This window comes from Opisthocomus hoazin, chromosome 14, assembly GCF_030867145.1.
Source record: "Opisthocomus hoazin isolate bOpiHoa1 chromosome 14, bOpiHoa1.hap1, whole genome shotgun sequence".
Classification (NCBI taxonomy): Eukaryota; Metazoa; Chordata; class Aves; order Opisthocomiformes; family Opisthocomidae; genus Opisthocomus; species Opisthocomus hoazin.
The window spans coordinates 23,469,247-23,489,282 of NC_134427.1; the positions used below are offsets into that span (position 1 = coordinate 23,469,247).

Genomic DNA, 20,036 nt, shown 5'->3' on the forward strand with positions numbered 1-20,036 from the left:
GAAACCAGCGTTTGGGCAAGCAACCCTTTCCCCTTTTAAATTTCCTCTTTTACTCCCGTGTCAGCTCCCCAAGCGCCGCGGCCACCGTCACCCCAAGCCCCGCATGCCTGGGGTGGACCCAAGGTTTTTTTGGGGGGTCTTCACGGCCCTTCTCGGCCTTCACACGCCCCAAGCAGAGATGAGAAAAGCCTTTAATAGGAGTTAAACAACCGAGCGCTGGCTCAGGCCAGCAGCAAAGCTACACGCAGCTCGCGATATCCACTGCTGCTTCACAGAATCCCACCATGGCAGGGGTTGGCAGGGCCCTCTGTGGTCACCCAGCCCAGCCCCCTGCCCAAGCAGGGTCACCCACAGCAGGCTGCACAGGACCTTGTCCAGGCGGGGCTGGAATATCTCCAGAGAAGGAGACTCCACAGCCTCCCTGGGCAGCCTGGGCCAGGGCTCTGTCACCCTCAGAGGGAAGAAGTTCTTCCTCGGGTTCAGACGGAACTTCCTCTGCTTCAGTTTGTGCCCGTTGCCCCTTGTCCTGTCGCTGGGCACCACTGGAAAGAGTCTGGCCCCGTCCTCCTGACCCCCACCCTGCAGATATTTATGGGCATTTCTAAGGTCCCCTCTCAGCCTTCTCTTCTTCAGGCTGAACAAGCCCAGCTCCCTCAGCCTCTCCTCGTAGGGGAGATGCTCCAGTCCCCTCCTCATCCTCGCAGCCCTCCGCTGGGCTCTCTCCAGTAGCTCCTCATCTTTCTTGAACTGGGGAGCCCAGAACTGGACACAGCACTGCAGATAGGGCCTCCCCAGGGCAGAGAAGAGGGGAAGGAGAACCTCCCTTGCCCTGCTGCCCACACTCCTCTTGATGCACCCCAGGATCCCATCGGCCTTCTTGGCAGCCAGGGCACGCTGCTGGCTCATGGTTAACTGGTCATCCACCAGGACACCCAGAATAATAATTTCCCCACAAGCAGTTAAAGCCTTCAGTTCCTTCTCTCCGAACATTAAACCTGAGCACACGTTTGACATCAGACCGCCGACACCCCCCTGGCCGCAGGGAAAGCAGCTCTCCCAGCAGGTAAGCCAACCTGGATTTACCATTCCATTACCAACAGGCATAGCGTGGTTACTTTATGTACCTAGTTCTGCACGTAGTAGTAGTGAACAGATCTTCAGAAGTAAATTCAGTCACAAGTCACTGTTTCCAGCTCCGTGGGAGGAGTTTTGGAGTGGCCTCCCAGACATGCCCGGTTCGAAAACTCCCTTCCACCGGCACCTGCAGCGCGGCCGACCCCACGCCCCAGCACCCACGGCTGCCTCGGACCGACCCCGGGGCACAGCACGCTCGGGATGCACACCTTGCACGCGTCCCCCTGCGCACGGACAGAGGGGGTTTAACCACAAAGCAGTGCTTGTCACTCCGAGCTAACGCAGCCGCTACAGAAGCCCAGCCATCCTTCCTCTGCTGGAGCACGCCACGCAGCACACAGCGCCGCGTCCCTACGGCATCTCCAGCAGCAGGGCAGCTGCCAGCTCTGGCCACTGCCAGGAGACGTTTGAGGACCTCTGCCTTCATCTGCGCTACCTGGAGGCAGCCAGCACAGCTGGGAAGCGGAACCAGAAGGATTTCTTTTTAATTTTTGCCCTGCGGTAAACAGGGGTGGGGGAAGAAGAGGACGAGGAGCTTTATGGGAAGTCATGGGGAGCTGCAGTCTGCTGTCCAAAATTCAGTATTTTTGCTTTCAAACTAACTGATGATCATTCACAGAAAACAAAAATCAGGCAGATCTTGCCGGTCTAGCACCAAAGCTCAGCAAAGCCATGGAGATTCATCCCCCTCCATTAATGGCGGCAGCCACAGCTCCTCTCCGGACAGACGAGGGGTGGCAGGAGAAGCCCAGCACCTCAGGCCACAAGCTCAGCACCAAACCCCTTCGCGCCGTGACATTTCGAGATTCTCTCCACGACAAACAACTTTCCAAAGTACAGGGAAGGGAGCGGGAGTCTCTGCTTGTACCACAAACCCCAGGAATCGCCCTGCCATCGCTCCCACGCCACCTCCCTCGCGGCACAGCCAGCTCTTCCCTGCAGCAGCTGTTCCAGAACACTCCCGAAAGGACTACCCAGCAGCCCTAAAAGCAAAGTGGTGGGATAGGGAGCGCGATATTTAAGAGCGAAGTATCCACACAGATGCCAGAGAGAGAGGTTTTCCCCTCCGACGCGTTACCGGACGCACGCAGCCCGGGATCAGGCAGCCCGGCTGCGGAGGACAGACAAGCAGTGCCTCCCCACCACAGAGCCACTCACACCCCTCTTGCAACTGCCACTTATTTTAAGGATATTTTCCACTTTGCACGGAGCTCGCGCCTCCCACCAGCCTCCGCGCAACGCTGGGAGCCCCGCGCGGCATGCGAGCGAGCGAGCGTTCCGCTGGCCTGCAGAAGTCCGCGGGGGGTTGCGACGCAGAGCAGCACCCCGCACCTCGGTGCCGCGAAACGCCCGGCTCCCACCCTCGGCAGAGGCCAGCGGACCGCACGCAGAAAACCCCCCCACGCAACCTGACCGAAAGCCGCCACGAGCGGCAGCAAGCGGAGCGACGCAGGGCGTTACCTCCCATCTCCCTGTCGAGCGGCGGGTCATCGTCCGCCACGGAGAAGTCCAGAGATGCTCCGGCGATTTCCAGCATGTCCTCGTCGCTAGTGCTGCTCTGGAAACTCCCCCGTCGATAGCCTTTCTGCTCCATGGCCAGAGCTGCCAAACCTGGGAGGAAAGGGACATTTTTCAGAGCACAAGTAGGAAGCCTCATTCTCTAAGTCAACGTGACGGACGCCCGCTTGGCTGTCTGTCCTGAGGACCGGGAGCCCACGCTGCTCTTCCCACGGCGAAGGAGAAATGAGGCGATAGCACCTGAAGTTTGGGCTAGAACAAGCAACTGCTCACGACAAAACTGGGTGTTTACAACCCCAAGCAAAGCTCTTGCACTAGATTCCATGCTGCCACGTGCCAGACGCAACCAGCAAGTCCCAGTGTGTCCAGTTCAGATGCCACGCTAACACAGCAGCGCCGGGGTGCCCATGTTCTTCACAAAAAACAGGTTTAGAAAACTTTGCACACCCACGCCAAGCCCCGTCTCAGCTGCGCCGTCCCACGTCACCATCACCATGGGCCATGCCCGGCTGCCCCAGAGCCCCGTGAGAGCCAGGGTCGCTGCGAAAGTTAAGCATCATACGGAGCCCACCACCCGAGAATGGCCCCCAAGTTACCACTGCCTCTGCGACTACGATCTCAAACACCCGAGCAGCCCGCGTGCCTCCGATAATGTTTCTCTCCGTAGAAAACCAATTATATTTCACAGAATCCCAGCATGGTGGGGGTTGGCAGGGCCCTCTGTGGGTCACCCAGCCCAACCCCCTGCCCAAGCAGGGTCACCCAGAGCAGGCTGCACAGCACCGCGGCCAGGCGGGGCTGGAATATCTCCAGAGAAGGAGACTCCACAGCCTCCCTGGGCAGCCTGGGCCAGGGCTCCGTCACCCTCAGAGGGAAGAAGTTCTTCCTCGGGTTCAGCTGGAGCTTCCTCTGCTTCAGTTTGTGCCCATTGCCCCTTGTCCTGTCGCTGGGCACCACTGGAAAGGGTCTGGCCCCGTCCTCCTGACCCCCACCCTGCAGATATTTAGAGGCATTTCTAAGGTCCCCTCTCAGCCTTCTCTTCTCCAGGCTGAACAAGCCCAGCTCCCTCAGCCTCTCCTCGTAGGAGAGATGCTCCAGTCTCCTCATCATCCTCGCAGCCCTGCGCTGGGCTATCTCCAGTAGCTCCTCATCTTTCTTGAGCTGGGGAGCCCAGAACTGGACACAGCACTGCAGATGGGGCCTCCCCAGGGCAGAGAAGAGGGGGAGGAGAACCTCCCTCGCCCTGCTGCCCACACTCCTCCTAATGCACCCCAGGATCCCATCGGCTTTCTTGGCAACCAGTGCACACCGCTGGCTCATGGTCAACCTGTCGTCTAAGTTCTTGGTCTAAAAAGCCTCTCAAGGTATTTCCTTTTTCTCCTCTCTATTTCCCACAACGCCTGTGAATCAGGCTCTGTCTGCTGATCACCACCAGACAGAGCAATCGCAAGGCCACTCTGATAGCAGGTGAAAAATGACTCAGGTCCACACAACGTCAGGCAAGTGACATCCGCTGATGTATTCACTAAACAATCTCCACGTGTGCTCTCAACAGGCTTGCAGGGACGTTTTTCACCTCCCACAGCCTCCCTGCATTCACTGCTTGGGCGCTGCGCAAAGCCCAGCGCGCAGGAAGGATCCTGGCCGCAGAAACGCCGCTGCGATGCCCTCCCGATGTGCCACGCTCACCTGCCCGGCCTTCCCCCGAGACGCGGGCAAGCTGCAAAACCACCAAGCGAAGGGCGATCCTGAGCCATCCGCGCGCGGAGCTGCGGGACGCAGCCTGCGCACGGAAGCGTGCCATTAAACTGCTAAGTCAGCTTAATTAAGCACTCCCGACCTGCCGCTGCACCTAGCCGTCCGCAGGAGCTGCCCCAGCCCACGACACAAGACCCGGCGTCTCTCCTCCTCTTCTCAAGGACAGCAGGGCAGCTAGAGAAGCACGAGCCCTGAAAGCATAATAATCACAGAATCATTAAGGTTGGAAGAGACCCCTAATTTCATCAAGTCCAACCGTCACCCCAACACCCCCACGCCTGCTAAACCCTGTCCTCAAGTGCCACATCCACACATGTTTTGAACCCCTCCAGGGACGGGGATTCCCCCACTGCCCTGGGCAGCCTGACCACTCTGCCAGTAAGGAAATTTTCCCCAATATCCCATAGAATCGCAGAATCCCAGCATGGCGGGGGTTGGCAGGGCCCTCTGTGGGTCTGCCAGTCCAACCCCCTGCCCAAGCAGGGTCACCCAGAGCAGGCTGCACAGCACCGCGGCCAGGTGGGGCTGGAATATCTCCGGAGAAGGAGACTCCACAACCATCTGAACCCCCCCTGTTGCAACTTGAGGCCATTAAATAAACTAAGCTGAAAAAAACCATCAGGTCTCGGCCTCAACAGCAGCTCTTGCAGCCTGAGAGTGGGATCTCTTCACCGCAGCGAGACGACAGGCCGTGCTCACTTCTCTCTTGCAAACGTACATGTTTTTCCAGAGAGTTAGAGAAGAACCAAATATGCAGCTCAGCCTTATTTCAGGAAGGGAGAAAGCCAGCCAGCACATGCAAACAGCACGAACCACACACTCTGCAGAAAGCACTTCCTATCACAGAGAAAAAGCCACCACACCGCACAGAAACCGTCCTGGCATTGTACGCTGCGCCTCACTCTGCGGAACACGATGTCACTTCACGTTTCAGCCCTGCTTACTCATTAAACGGGCGCAGAACACACCAGTAAAGCCAGTGCCGGGCACTGGGTGCTGGGGAGCGGCGTGCGCCCTGCCAGCAGCAACGCTTCCAGCCCGCTCCCACAGCACCGGGACGGCACGGGCTGCCGCGCTCCGGCAGTGCCGCAGGAACCGAGGAATTCGGAGCTGTTATTTGCCAGCTAACAAGCAAGGTAATTCGATTTGACACCAGCTCCCAGCCCGGGACGGAGGGCCGGCGCCTTCCACCCCGGCAGAGAACTGAAGAAACTCTGTGCTCGTGTGTCGGAGGCACGTCTGCAGCGTAACACGCTCTTACAGGCAACTGCCCATAAAACTCTGTGTGTATATATGTGGGGTGTGTATACCCATATATGTGGGAGGGGAGGTTTAAAATATGTATTCACATACCCACTCTGCACGAACAGCCTGAACTGGTCGCCCTGCCGGGCCTGGGACCCCGGCGACGGGGAGCTCCGCACTGCCAGCACGGGCAGCCACAAGCCCCTGGCCAAGAGCAACGTCACCTCCTGCTCCCCTCAATCCATCCCCAAGTTTACTCGAATTTACAGCTTGAAAAACCCGAAAGCACGCCGGCAAGCACACCGCCGTCCCGTCGCAGCGGAGCGCAGGTCACAGCCGGCACAAAAAGGGCACAGCAGACCATCAGCCCGCGCTCGCTTCTCTCCCAAGTCCTAAACCTCTGTCTCCAGGGACTGTGTTAAGTCATCTTTTCTTAAAGAAACGCCCCCTCTACGGCGAGCAATCCCCTTCCAGGCTAAACCACGTGCACCAAAAAAAGAAAAGAAAAAATGAAAAAGGCCGTTCTCCTGTTTATCTGTGTTGTTAATCTGCCGCAACCGCTCAGCGGCTGCTCCTTTCCTCCGAGGCCAGCGGCACTGCCCGGCTGCCCCGGCGCAGGCGTACGTACCGAAAGGCTCCCGGTGCAGCCAGCGCTTGCGTGAGCGAGAAGCCATCCTCCTCCCGCTGCTCCCCTTCCCCTCCGCCGCCTTCTTCAGCCCGGCGTGGTCTTCCCCATCGCAGCCCAGCAAAGGGAAGCGACGAAGCAGAACGTGCCAGGGTCGGCCCCGCGACGCCTGGAAGTGACTCAGATGACAGCACCGGTGACCAGGAAGCCGGAGCACGCCGCTGCCATCCGTCGCGCAGAGCCAACCGGCCCGGCCGCTGCGGCACGCCGGCCTTGCGGGCTCCTCTTCGGGCTTCGGCGTCACCAGCAAAGCTGCTCCCCCAGCCTCGTCGTGGTCGCCCCTTCCTTAGGGGTTCAAACACCGTGTAGCTGTGATATCTCAGGACAGGGTTTAGCAGGCACGGTGGTGATGGGGTGACGGCTGGACTTGATGATCTTGGAGGTCTTTTCCAACCTTCATGATCCAGTGGTGCCCAGCGACAGGACAAGGGGCAACGGGCACAAACTGAAGCAGAGGAAGCTCCAGCTGAACATGAGGAAGAACTTCTTCCCTCTGAGGGTGCCGGAGCCCTGGCCCAGGCTGCCCAGGGAGGCTGTGGAGTCTCCTTCTCTGGAGATATTCCAGCCCCGCCTGGCCGTGGTGCTGTGCAGCCTGCTCTGGGTGACCCTGCTTGGGCAGGAGGTTGGGCTGGGTGACCCACAGAGGGCCCTGCCAGCCCCCACGATGCTGGGATTCTGTGATTCCTCTCGGCAGCTGGAGGAGCGGGACTGGCGAGCCCCGGCAGCAGCGAGCCCCCGGCCCGCACCGGGTGGGCTCCAGCAGCCTTTCCCGCACGCAGGTCCAACCTCTCCCAAGTCAGAGCGGGCAGCAGCTCCCGCAGCGTTTCTCCTCCCCGTGGGACGGGAGGCTCGGCTCCGGCTCCACCAGCACCACCACGACATCGCACCGGGAGAACACGGCTTCCAAAGGAGCTGGGGGCAACCCCGAGCAGCCGCCCCCGCAAGCCGACGCTGCGCGGGGCAGGAGCGAGCTCACCACCCAGCGGCTGCGTCGCCTGGAACCCCAGAGCCCCATCACGAGACTTGTCCTTCTCCAGAGATCAGCAAATCTGAGCAGAGCTCGCACAGCCCAGGGCACCTCTTCCTCCCCAGCCCCACAGCATCTCTTCGAGGGCAGGCACAGCCCTTCCCGCAATCGCCAGGTCCAATGGCACCAAACAAGGAAAATTATAGAATAAACCAGTTGTAACCAAGAAAACAAAGCAAAAGAGAGAATAAACATCCTTCAGCCGTTGTGGCAATGCTGCAGGCACCCGGCCTGGAGCCCCCAGAGCAAGGCTTCACTGCGACGTCACCACTCCAGACGCTCACCGTGCCATTACAGAGAAACCCAAACAGTTCCTCTCTCTGAGCAGAGGAGGTGACTCCACAAGAGAGACGCTTCGGTGCCCTGGTCAAGCAAGTCAGTCAGTCTGGATTTCGTCCTACCCCAGCCCAGGAAACACGCAGCCCTGCCAGGCACCGGCTCGACGGGCAGACTTCCAGTGAATTGCGAGAGGGCTGGGCAATCATCTTAACAAGAAAACCCCAAACACCAAACAAAATAATCACAATCTCTTCTTTAACTGCTAATAAATCAAACCAGCACGCATACAAAGTTGGAGGCAGCGTTCACAGCAGAGCGCCGAGGCTTCCAGCCCCCATCTGCAAACAAACCAGGGCTCGGACACCAGTGGGACCCTCGGGAGTAGCACTCTGTAGCTTTATAAACGGGTCGATGCTATTTTTCCAAGCCATCCCTCCCTCCAGCTCCCCGGGCTGCCTGCAGGGAGTACAGCCAGCCTCCCCTCCTGCTCTGGCGAGACCACCCCAGCAGGCGAGCCGGTAACCGGGAGGACTTTCTGCGCCATCGCAGCTGACTACCCCCACACGCTGGGTCCACCCGTGCCAGGGCTGCTGGCAGCTGGCTGGGAGACTGGGCAGGACACCAAGCCGGCGTGCCGGAGGTGCGGAGCCAGGCAGCCCCCCGAGGATGACCACGGGACGATGCAGGCAGCCGGGCCGCCCCAGCGTCCCTCGGAACAGCCCCGCTGCCCTTCGCGGAGGGTCTGGTTCCCTCCTGTGTCCCTGGGGCCAGCATCCGCGACGCTTCAACCGACCAGCCCGCTCGGAGAGACCACACCTCGCATTTCCCACTGCTCCCGCAGCCACGTGCTGCTGCTCGCCCCCCGGGGCCGGCCACCCCTGCCTCCAGCCCACAGAGACGCGCCCGGCCGGGACGCGGGAGACGGCCCCCAGCAACGCCAGCCCCGGCCCAGTCCCCGTCACAAACGGCCCTGGGGTTCGCAGCCCTCTCGCGACGCCGGCTCGGCTCCAGGCTCGCCTCCCGCCCAGTCACCCGGCTCTCCGACAGGTTTGGGTTTATCCTCTGCACGGCATTCCCCCTCCCGTCGCCTCGCTCGACGCTCAGCCCGCAGCAGCCGGACCAGCGCGCCTACTGGGACCAGGGACATTTTTTCAAGCCGTTTCATCACACAGAAACACAACAAGACCCGAGACGCAGGTCAGACCGCCTTGCCTTTGCTGGGTTGGGTTTTTTTCCTCCAAAACTTTTTGTAATTTCCATTTTAACCTTCCGTTAAGAAGCCACAATCCCAGCTCAGGCACCTCCTCCCTGGTCCTGAAGCACAACCACCACACCAGCCTTTAACAGCCGAGCGCGGCTCCGCGCACTCCCAGCCCTGCACAGGTTCATGTTCCGACAAAAATCCGTCCGACTCGAAAATGCAGAAGACCAAATTTACAGGCAGGCTGTGATCGTGCCACGCAACAGTTAAGGGGGGTTTGCTACTGGTTTTTAGGCTTTCTGTACTTTCCAGGCTAAATTCACTTATTTACAGCAGTTTCCCCACCGCCAGCAGCTCCTCTGCCACCACCGTTCCCCCTCTGGGAAGCCAGGCTGGTGGAACTGGCTGGCCAGCGCGGCTCTGCGTAGAAGCACCCGCTGAGCCAGAGCCTTGTTTTTAAACCATGCCTGTGCTGCTGGTAAGCGATGACTCCGAGGCGGCTCCGGGCCATCCTCAGGTCAGCAAACCTCCAACAGCACGCAGCCGGACGTCGCGCCGTCCACCCGGCCTTCCCAGCGCTGACGGGAAGAGCGTGATCAACGCACAACCCGGGGCAGAACAGCCAGAATAAATGGAGGTGGTTTCCATCCCGCAGACTGCTTCGGCACCGAGAGCAGATCTGGCACGGCTTTCATCCCAAAAACATCAAAATCTTGGATGAAGACTCTAAAGCTGCCTCCTGACAAAATCTCTGGTCTTAAACTGGACCACAATCACATCTGTTCCCACGGCCAGCTCCTCTCCTGGGGGAGCTCGAGGAAGCAGAGCATCTTACGGGCTCTTGTTTCGTAAGGAGGTAGGCTTCTCCGTGGGTGACAACTTCCACGGCGAGATGGCCACAGACCACGCTTGAGGAACACCCATGCCAATGAGAAGCAGAGTTCGAGGTGTTCAAGCCTCCGAAGGCTGCAGGACCCTCCCTCCGTCCTCTCCCCGTGACGGGGTGCGGGGGGAGCAGCCCCACGACCGGCAGCTCCAGCCCGGCGCGGGACACAGCTCGTCCCAGCAGCGCACCCCCATCAGAGCCGCCCCAGCATCGAGCGGGAACATGACTTGGGATGCACGATGAGATGATCTTCATACAGAAGAGTCTCCAGGGCAGCGTGGAAAGCAACAGCAGCGGCCAAATGTGGCTTTCATGTAAGGCGTTCTTTCTCCCCTCCGCGGCAGGGAAGCACGCCGGGCGTACGCACCCGTCGTCTTTAATCCCAGACACGCTCCAAGGCTCCGTGATGCTTCTCAAACGAGATTCCCGACATTGCACCAGGCAGATCCCAACAACTAGTCCAGCAAGAGGCTGATATTCGCTCCCCTGTCCCCAAAACAGGCCCCGGCACGGTCACCCGGGCAGCAGAGCCCCCCGGCCATCACGCAGCTGTATTCCCCACGCTTCGCTGTGACACCCACGCGGGTCCCCGCGGCACACACGGGGCTCTCGCCCCACGCAGGACAACTCGCCGCACAGCAGCGAATTTAAACACGGGTCCTTCCCTGCCTACCCCCACAGGGCAAAGAACATAATCAGTCAGTTTATTAAATGCACAGATAATTCCCCACTTCCCGACTTAACTGGGTCGCTGCGGCCGCAGAACGAGTGGTCTGCGAGCTGACGTCCACGTTCCCTCCTCGCCGTCAGACGCTGCTCACCCACCGCAGCCACGAGCTGTGCGGCGCAAACGTCCTCACTTTCGGAGTGCGTGACTTGCAGTCATCCCATCCTTTCCACGCCTGCTACGTTTAGTTATTGCAATCAAATTCAAAAAGGATGAGAATTTGCTGTTACAGAGCTGAAGTCCTTCAGACCTAACGGAGAAAGCTTACGCCCAAAACTGTCACACACAAAAAAGCCAAATAACCACTGATAAAATACCATCTCCTCAAACACCACCACTTCTTTTCCCTTTTCCTTTCCTTTTTCCCTGTTTGGGTTTTTTTTTTTTTTCTCCTAAGAATAAGGATCATCATGGCTACGACAGAGAGTTTTCAACAAATATTTCCAATTATATTTTACAGCCCAGTTTAGTTTCAAGCTTGCATCAAGTTTCAGCTGGGAAACGGTCGTTCCATACTTCCGTTAAGTGCCAAGGACGGCACCTCTTCCAGCAGAGAACCTGATCTGATTTGTTTGTTTTTAGGAGACGCTTCACAGCACACCCTGAAATCCGAGCAGCACCGCACAGTATCGGGTTAAGCCTTCTTCTGGGGTGACCGCAGCTCTGCTTCTCACTTGACGTCACAGCAAACACCCAAATCACTGAAATATAGGCTACAACGGGCTAAGAGGGGATTTCCTGAGGCACAAAGAGAACGCCAGGCACCCACCTCGCACAAAATCCTTGGTGAGAATCGCCTGCCAAAGCCCCCGCGCCGCGCGGGCAGGGTGACGGGAGGAGACACGGAGCCCTGGCATGAGCCGCTGGCAACAGCCCGAGAAGACACTGCCAGGCCGCGGGCAGAGTCACCGCCGGTGCCACCGGCAGCCAGCCCCCGAGCGCCGCGCACACCGGTCACCTTTCCAGCGTCCCCCCTCGTGAAATCCATCGAGCTGCTGGGTGCACGTGACGCAGCGGATTTTATACGCTTACGTCACAGCAACGGATTTGAGCCTGCTGGCAGGCAGCTCCTCAGGCTGGCTGGCTATTCGACCCAATGCGCTCTCCTCGGACGGTCGCTGGATGTTTTAAAAAAACCAAACAGAAGTTCCTGAAGAGGGGGAAATACAAGCGGCGTTTGGGAAGTGCGGAATCGCAGCCCGACAGGTCCGCAGCCCATCGCTTCGACGCGGAACACGCTGGCAGGAGAACAGCGGGGCTAACTCGCTGGCCGCCACACTGCAGCGGCTCCGGGGACGCGCTGCGCTTCTGCGGGCTCCCTCCGAGCCAGGGTGCGCATTCGGCAGCTCGCCTTCCACCCTCCAGCTGCAAAAGCTGCGACGGCCCAGCACCCAAAGGGGCTGCAGCTCCCCACGGAATCACAGAAGGGACCTCTGTGGGCCTCTTGTCCTGGCGCTGGGCACCACTGGAAAGAGTCTGGCCCCGTCCTCCTAACCCCCACCCTGCAGATATTTAGAGGCATTTCGAAGGTCCCGACACCAGCACCCTCAAAACACAGAGAGGTTCCCGCATCCCCTGTGGGAAAAGCGAACTGTGGCCAGAGAGCGAAGCAGCTACGGCCACTGAAATGCGTGGCCTGCCCCTCGGCTTCACGTCCAGCCCAGCTCCGAGCCGGCACCGTCCGGTACCACCATGCTGGCCTCATCCCCAGCAGGCAGCAGAGCCACCGGCCGGCATTCAGACCCTCTGCTCACGGACCCCTTCCCGCTGCTTGCCATGCGGCGTTCCGGAAAACGCAAGTGCCCGCGCGTTTCACCGGGAGCTGTTGGACGCGTTGTCACGCAGCGCTTCACACCTCAACAGCCGAACCATCCGCAGAAACTCCATGAGTCCCGACAGCTGCGTCAGTATTGCTTTCCACGCTGCCTTCAAGGCTCCTCCGTGCTCAGCGTCCACGGACATCACACAAACACACCGAGTGTTCTCTGTTTATCGATTCTGGTCCTCACGGCCTCAGCGAGCAGCAGAATTGGACAGCCACGGACCGCAGCAGCACTTCTCTTATTTAGAACTTGTTTAAAAGTGGTATTGTAGCAGGTGTTGTTAAAAGAGAAAAAAAATCCAGGTAATTTTACGCACCCTGTATAGGCCTCGCTACAGTACTTAAACTTTTTAAGATTTCCTGCTTAAAGCAAAAAACGCACTGAGAGGCAAAAGGACTGCCAAGATGAAAACCAGGGACACGATGAAAATCTCCCACCCCCAAAAAGCCACCGGTTGCCTCTGCCCAACCAGAGCGCCCGTCTGGGCATTCTCACCTCCCCTAGCTCCGCTACCCGACCGTGCCTGCCACGTCCCTTCTCCTGCATCACACACACGCACCTCTCCCAGCAGACAAATCCGAGGTTCAGCCAGCCGGCTGCCGAAGCTCGGCCCCAAAGGAGCCGTACGGCGAGCGCAGCAGCTTGCAGGGAGCCCGCTCCGTCCCGGGGCAGCCGACCCGACGCAGCCCTGCAGCACGGCCCCTTCCTTCCCTCCAGGTAACAACGGGGTGCTGTGGCTTCATGGAATCACAGAATCCCGGAATGGGTTGGGTTGGAAGGGACCTTGAAGATCATCTGGTTCCAACCCCCCTGCCATGAGCAGGGACACCTCCCACCAGCCCAGGGTGCTCAGAGCTCCATCCAACCCAGCCTTGAACCCTGCCAGGGAGGGGGCAGCCACAGCTTCTCTGGGCAGCCTGGGCCAGGGCCTCACCACCCTCATGGGGAAGAATTTCTTCCTAATATCTCATCTAAATCTGCCCTCTTTTAGTTTACAGGCTTCTCCGAGACAGCCTCGCCACCCCCCAGCCTCGAGAAACGCCCAGCTGCCGAGGAAACCCTCGATGGTTCCCCGCTACGGACGCGTGTCCCTCCGCAGCCGACGTCCTGCCTGCCACGACAGCCGTGGAACAACCACGGGACACGGCCGGCAGCACCGCGACAAGCCCCGCAACGGGAGCTGGGGTGTTTCCACGCCGCTTCACGGTGTCCAAGAGTTGGCCAAAGAGTCAGACCACAAGCACGACACGAATCCCCGCAGCGTGACGGCCACAGGTACGCAGCACCTCCGCGGCCCAGGCGCCCGGCTTCACAGCCTCTCCCACCGAGCAGGTGGAGCTGCGCCCGGCGTCACCTCAGCCATCTCACACGGCAGGGTCCCCAGGGCCCCTCACCTGCTCGGCCTTCGGACGCTGCCTGGCTACACCGAGGACACGGGCGGGCTTCCACGCTCGAGGGACTCGCTCAGAGCAGGGTCTTCCGAAAGCGGGGCTCGCATTCCTGCAGAAACCGCTGCACGGAGGCCGGGCTGCGTCACCGAGAGCGAGTCGTTACTCCAGAGGGAATCACCACAAAGCCGTGACGCAAGATGCACACAAGCACTCCAACCCACGCTGTCAAATTCCGACTGGGGCACTCGGGCCTGGATCCACGCTCCTGGACAAACCCGCTGGATGAGTCCACGAGCAGGCATTGGCAATGCCAGCCCTGGCCTGGCTGTGCCCGCAGTCTGGGCCACGGCCGCCCGGTCGCACTCCACCCGCCCCCGAACACCCAAACGACGTGGGCTGTCACACGGACGGACTCCACACCCCCGCAAGCACGCTCACAGGAGGAATCTCAGGGCGCAGGTTTGCCTTCCTTCACGAGTGACCGGATCCAGCCGGAGACGCAGCTCGAGCCACCTTCCACACCAAAGACGGAAGGGGAAAGCGGGGAAGCACGGCAGAGGGAATCACACACCATGGGTGCTGGGGAAGGAGGAGGTGGGTGAAGCAGGCAGACACAGGGCAAAGGGGCAGAAGCAGCAGACGAGCCTCGAGAGCCCATGGAGCTGCAGCAAGCACCTCGAGCCAAAGGGAGGATGCCACCACCGCCGCACAGACATCGCAGAATGGTCGGGGTTGGAAGGGACCTCTGGGGGTCACCCAGCCCAACCCCCTGCCCAAGCAGGGTCACCCAGAGCAGGCTGCACAGCACCGCGGCCAGGCGGGGCTGGAATATCTCCAGAGAAGGAGACTCCACAGCCTCCCTGGGCAGCCTGGGCCAGGGCTCCGTCACCCTCAGAGGGAAGAAGTTCTTCCTCGGGTTCAGCTGGAGCTTCCTCTGCTTCAGTTTGTGCCCGTTGCCCCTTGTCCTGTCACTGGGCACCACTGGAAAGAGTCTGGCCCCATCCTCCTGACCCCCACCCTGCAGATATTTAGAGGCATTTCTAAGGTCCCCTCTCAGCCTTCTCTTCTCCAGGCTGAACAAGCCCAGCTCCCTCAGCCTCTCCTCGTAGGAGAGATGCTCCAGTCCCCTCCTCATCCTCGTAGCCCTCCGCTGGACTCTCTCCAGTAGCTCCTCATCTTTCTTGAACTGGGGAGCCCAGCACTGGACACAGCACTGCAGATGCTGGGATTCTGCGATTCTTGCCTTGACACCTAGAGCCGAAAGAACTGCGTATCTTTAATAGGGAGTTCCCAAAATAGCGGTGTTATGGCCGCGTTTCTTACTGCATTACCAGCTTCTTGGCTTGCTTTTAAAAACCAAACCTGACCAAATGCGAATCGGACACAGCAATGCTGGAAAACGACCGACGGGAGTATTTAGAGGGAAAGAAAACCCTGCCTCGCAGCACTATCCCGTCCCGAAACGCAGCGGGGCTACCCAGAGCCCACGGCACAGAAAGCAGCAGCACGGCTGTACGGCGAGAGGCACGAGGGAAAAGTAGGTCTGCGCGGCACAGCTTCCCAACGACCCCGACAGCACGCGGCACGAGGAAAGAGAAAGCAGCTGTGGTATTTTAGGGCCCATGGTGATTTTCCAGCTTCTGCGGCTTTCTGGTAGCTGAAGATCACGACCTACAAGTCCACAGGGAGACCAAAGGAAATTCGCTGTTATGTTTTCGAGTTTGTGTGGCACGCGGGGCGGGCAGAAGGCACAGGGACAACACAACCCCATGAACATAAACACTTGTGGCTGGGTGCTGCTCCCAAACCATCCCAGCTTCTGGAGTCACTGGGGAACATCTGTTACTAACAACGCCACAAAATCCTGGGCGAACCAAAACCAAACCCAAACCTCAAAAGATATTTTGGTACAGCCAAGTTTAAGGTCGCAGACCGCAGAGCTTCACCCACCACCGTGCGGAGGGGGAGGCCACTCCAGGGAGGAACAGCTCCGCAAGGCTCCAGCTCGGGCTGGCAAGACGATGATTTGGCCGTCGCGTCACAAAGCATTACAAACAATTTGCTGTTTCATACAACCATCATTCAAGCAGTATTTTAAAAACAAAAATAATCCTGCTTCCAAGTTCCTCTGGGACCAAAGGGAGCCGGGGCACAGCAGTGCCACACGTCCCCGCTGCCTCCCAGGTGCCGGTGCTCGCTGTCCCGCCCCAGGCAGGGCCCAGAGCAGAACCACCAACACCTGCAAAACTCTGAACAGCCCTTCCCCAGACACCTGCTCTGCGCAAGCGTGGAAAGCTCCACCGCTCCTTTCCTTCTGGCTGCAAAGAACACCGAGGTACAACCTTCCCGACCAAGGCAGGCTTTAAATCCTGGGCAACCGAAAGCTCGCGGCACCCAGCGGCAGACAGCTCACGTGGTGTTGCAGGGTTCCCGCGCTCCGGCCACCCCGTTCCTCCACCCGGCTGCTCCTGGAGGCTCCTTCAGAGGGGAATCTCCCTCCAGCACGCGGACGGGACCCAGCTCTGCCCGCACGCGATGCACAGGGCGAGTGGAGAGGAGCGAAGGGAGAACCACAGAACCGTTAAAGCTGGAAAAGACCTCTGAGACCACAAAGTCCAACCGTCACCCCCACACCTGCTAAAACCTGTCCCCAAGTGCCACAGCCACACGGCTCTGAACGCCTCCAGGGACGGGGACTGCCCCCCTGCCCTGGGCAGCCTGCTCCAACGCCCGACCGCTCTTGCAGGAAAGGAATTGCTCCCCCTACCCAGCTGCACCTCCCCTGACGCACCCTGAGGCCATCGCCTCTCGCCCCACCGCCGGTTACTGGGGAGAAGAGGCCAAAGAACGCGGGCAGGGCGGGCCTCGCCCCCCAGCCCGGGCCCCTGCTGCGGGCCCCGGCGCACACTGGCCGGCGAGGCCCAGCGCGGTGCCCAGGGCCGCCGGCCCGCCCGACAAACGGCCCCGGGGCCTTCGCCGCCGCTCAGGCCGAGCGGCCGGGAAGCCCAGCCGGGCCGCGGGGGTAGGCCGCAGCCCCGCCACCTCCGGAGCCCGCACCCGCCGCCAGCCCGACGGCGCCCGGCAGACCCGACCCGCCCTGCTCCGCCAGCCCCCCGCCGCCCCGGGCCGTACCCCCGCTCGCCGCCGCTCCGGGCCCCGCTCCGCCGGCCCGGCCCGGGCCCCCGCGGCCGCCGCACCTGCGCGACGGGCGGCTCTACCCGCGGTAGGGCGAGCGCGCCCACGTGACACCCCGACGCCCCGCCCCCCGGCCGGCCGCCCACCAACCCCCGGCTGGAGCCGCTCGCAGGGCAGGGCTGGCGCGCAGGCGCGTTGCGCCGCTGTTGAAGCAGGGATGGCGCCTTGCCGGCGCCATCTTGAGCGTGGGCGCCCGGCTCTTAAAGCGATACGCTCCTCTTTTAAGGGCGGGGAAAGCGGGTGCGGAGGGTCATTGCGTGAGGCCACCGTGAGGCCACAGCGCGAATCGCACCTCCTCCCTGCCCCTGCCCCGGCCCTGCCGTCTCCGTATCCCCCCCTCGAACAGCTCCCGCTTAGCCCCAGGCTCAGCCCAGCCATCACCAGGCCAGGCCGCCCCTCCTGCCAAACCCCGTGGGGGGGGAGGTGGGGGGACAGTTTTGACCTGGTCTTGAAAAATAAATTGCCACTTTTCCTTCCCAAGCCACCAGCCGCTCCCAGGGGACGCGGGTGCTCTCGGTGACCCTGTCCCTCGGAGCCCCCGGGCAGCTGGCTGGCACTCGGGGGGGGGGGGTCCCTTGGGGCAGAAAATCCACACGGTGCAAAAAAGATGGGTTTAAAACACGGGGTCAAGGTCGGGAAAACAACTTTTCACCCCCAGGTCTGCTTCTGGCCCGTGGAGCGGCCACAGAGGACAGCCTTGGTGACAACCCCGTGCCCTGGGCCAGCAGCGGACCCCAGCCGGGGCTGAGCCGGGGGCTGGTGGCTCCCCCTGCCCCCTCCATCCCTCCCGTCCCCCAGAGCGGAGGAGTGGGACAGCCCTAACCCCATCCTAACCCAGCAGCCTTCCCCTTCTCCCCACCCAAGACCAGCAGAGGGGCTCTGGGAGCTAAACCCAGCTCCCCCCCCCAGCCCAGACCCCCCCCGGCTTGGCTGCACCCACTGGTCTCTGCCCAGAAGCTCCCCGCAGGCCCCCAGCACCCTCCTGCCGAACCGGGGGCTTGGTCGGAGCAGAGCACGGAGCTTCGGGGAGCCGGGGAGGAGGGAGAGCCGCCGTGCCTCAGTTTCCCTCCTCCGGGCCAGTCAATGCGGCCGAGCGCTGCACTGGAGGAGTCACTGCCATTGCCAGGCAGAGCCCCCGCGACACAGACACCCCAACAATCCCCCCCAATACAGCCCCGGACCAGAGCCCACCTCCCAGTCCCCACCAGTCCCACCAGTCCGGCTGGGGATGCCGGTAGCACTAGAGGGCAGCAATGGCGCAGGCAGGAGATGCCCAGGGCTCCCCAGTCACCCCATCTTCTCCTCCAGCCATGGCGACTGGGAAACCAGCCGGTGCCCGCTGGGAGACAGCGCGGAAGGACACGGAGCCGTGCGGAGGACACGGCGTGGCCACGCTGCTGGGAGCCGGGTGAGAACATGTCCCGGTCCCAGTGAGCGGCCGAGCCCGGCAGTGGACAACCCCGCGGGTGGCAGGGACCAGGGCAGGGCAGGATCCGACCGTCCGGCTCTCCGTCCTCCCAGGAGCCGCCAAGAGCCAGGCCGGGAGGCTCGGCGTTCTGCCGGCTGGGTGGGGATGCCCAGATGCTGCCCAGATGTGGTCGCTTCCCCAGGGGACATCTCCTCAGACGGCACGTAAGAAGGTGGCCCTCTGGCTCTTCGCCCGGTGCCCAGCGCCCTGGTGCCCTCGGACCTCCCGTGTCCCACCAGGAGAGCTGGGAGTGCCACGGTGGAGCTGGCAGCGCTCCCGTTTTCAGGATGCAGGAGAAGAGACAGAATCCCAGAATCCCAGCATGGCAGGGGTTGGCAGGGACCTCTGTGGTCACCCAGCCCAACCCCCTGCCCAAGCAGGGTCACCCACAGCAGGCTGCACAGCACCGCGGCCAGGCGGGGCTGGAATATCTCCAGAGGAGGAGACTCCACAACCTCCCTGGGTAGCCTGGGCCAGGGCTCCGTCACCCTCAGAGGGAAGAAGTTCTTCCTCGGGTTCAGCTGGAGCTTCCTCTGCTTCAGTTTGTGCCCGTTGCCCCTTGTCCTGTCGCTGGGCACCCCTGGAAAGAGTCTGGCCCCGTCCTCCTGACCCCCACCCTGCAGATATTTAGAGGCATTTCGAAGGTCCCCTCTCAGCCTTCTCTTCTCCAGGCTGAACAAGCCCAGCTCCCTCAGCCTCTCCTCGTAGGAGAGATGCTCCAGTCCCCTCCTCATCCTCGTAGCCCTGCGCTGGGCTCTCTCCAGTAGCTCCTCATCTTTCTTGAACTGGGGAGCCCAGCACTGGACAGAGTCCAGTTCCGGACACCTCCATTTCAGCACAACAGCAGCCCTAGGAGATGGCACCAGCATCACGCCACGTGGGCAAAGGTCCTTTAGAAGAGGCAGAACCCCGCCGCAAGCCCTGGTGAGGTGAAGCCTGGCTCCATCGCCCCGTGACCGCGTGGCTCGGCGGCCGTCAGGGCAGGTGGGCAGCAGGTCGCTCCCGAGAGATGGCACGTGCCCGTCCTCTGCCCCGAGCCCCGCACACGCGGCAGTGAGGGGGTCTCTCCCGCCCTGCTCGCGGGTTCGGGCCATTCCTGGCTCCCTTCTGCCCGCTCCTCCGAGCGACGGTCCCCAGGTCCGGGGTATCCCGGGGGTCCTTGCCCTCAGTGCTCCCCAGAGCAGCCCCACATCCAGCTCCCACAGACCAACAGCCCCGCCGTTTCCCCGTTCAATGAACTCCTCGTGTTTTCCCTCCTGGAAGCTCAGCGCTGAGGATCTCGTTTGCGCAGCGTGCCAAAGCCCTGGAGGAGCCGGGAACCAAGAGCTCAGGGAGGTGCAGCTTGGAAACCTGGGCAGAAAAGGGACTTTCTGCGAAGCGACGGGCTTCGGGAGGGAGCAGAGGGGCTGTGGGGCCGGGGAAGGGAGGGAAGGAGAGGGCTCTTCTCCGCTCCCCCGCTGTCCTGCTCATCCCGACAGCGACCAGCGCTGCTGCGGGGACTGGGCTGCTCCACGTCGGGGCTTCAGGAGGAGAAACCTGGCCGTGGCCACATCTGCAGACGCTGCTGGGAGCAGGAAGGCAGACCCCATCCCCGGTTTCCTGCCCGTTGTTCTCTGCGCTGCTGGCCCAGGAGCTTCACCAGAAGGAAGAAAAAAATCCCCGTGGCCGAATGTGAAAGTCAGACCCGCGGCAGGGAGAC

General features: G+C 61.3%; 1 protein-coding gene across 2 annotated transcripts in view; it reads right to left on the reverse strand.

Annotated features, from left to right (window-relative positions):
- LOC104335868 (H(+)/Cl(-) exchange transporter 5) overlaps window positions 1-16,875 on the reverse strand; it is a 42,454-nt gene extending 25,579 nt beyond the window's left edge. Inside the window, exons 1-2 of one of the 2 annotated variants that reach the window (XM_075435228.1) lie at window positions 16,807-16,875; window positions 2,596-2,745 (exon numbers count right to left, since the gene is read on the reverse strand). In XM_075435228.1, coding sequence (XP_075291343.1) covers window positions 2,596-2,728 — 133 coding nt within the window. In that variant the 5' untranslated portion in view covers window positions 2,729-2,745; window positions 16,807-16,875. Of the gene's footprint in view, window positions 1-2,595; window positions 2,746-6,283; window positions 6,342-16,806 lie in introns of those variants that run through there. The other variant, XM_075435227.1, reaches the window with a different exon arrangement.
- Between the last annotated feature and the right edge of the window lie 3,161 nt (window positions 16,876-20,036).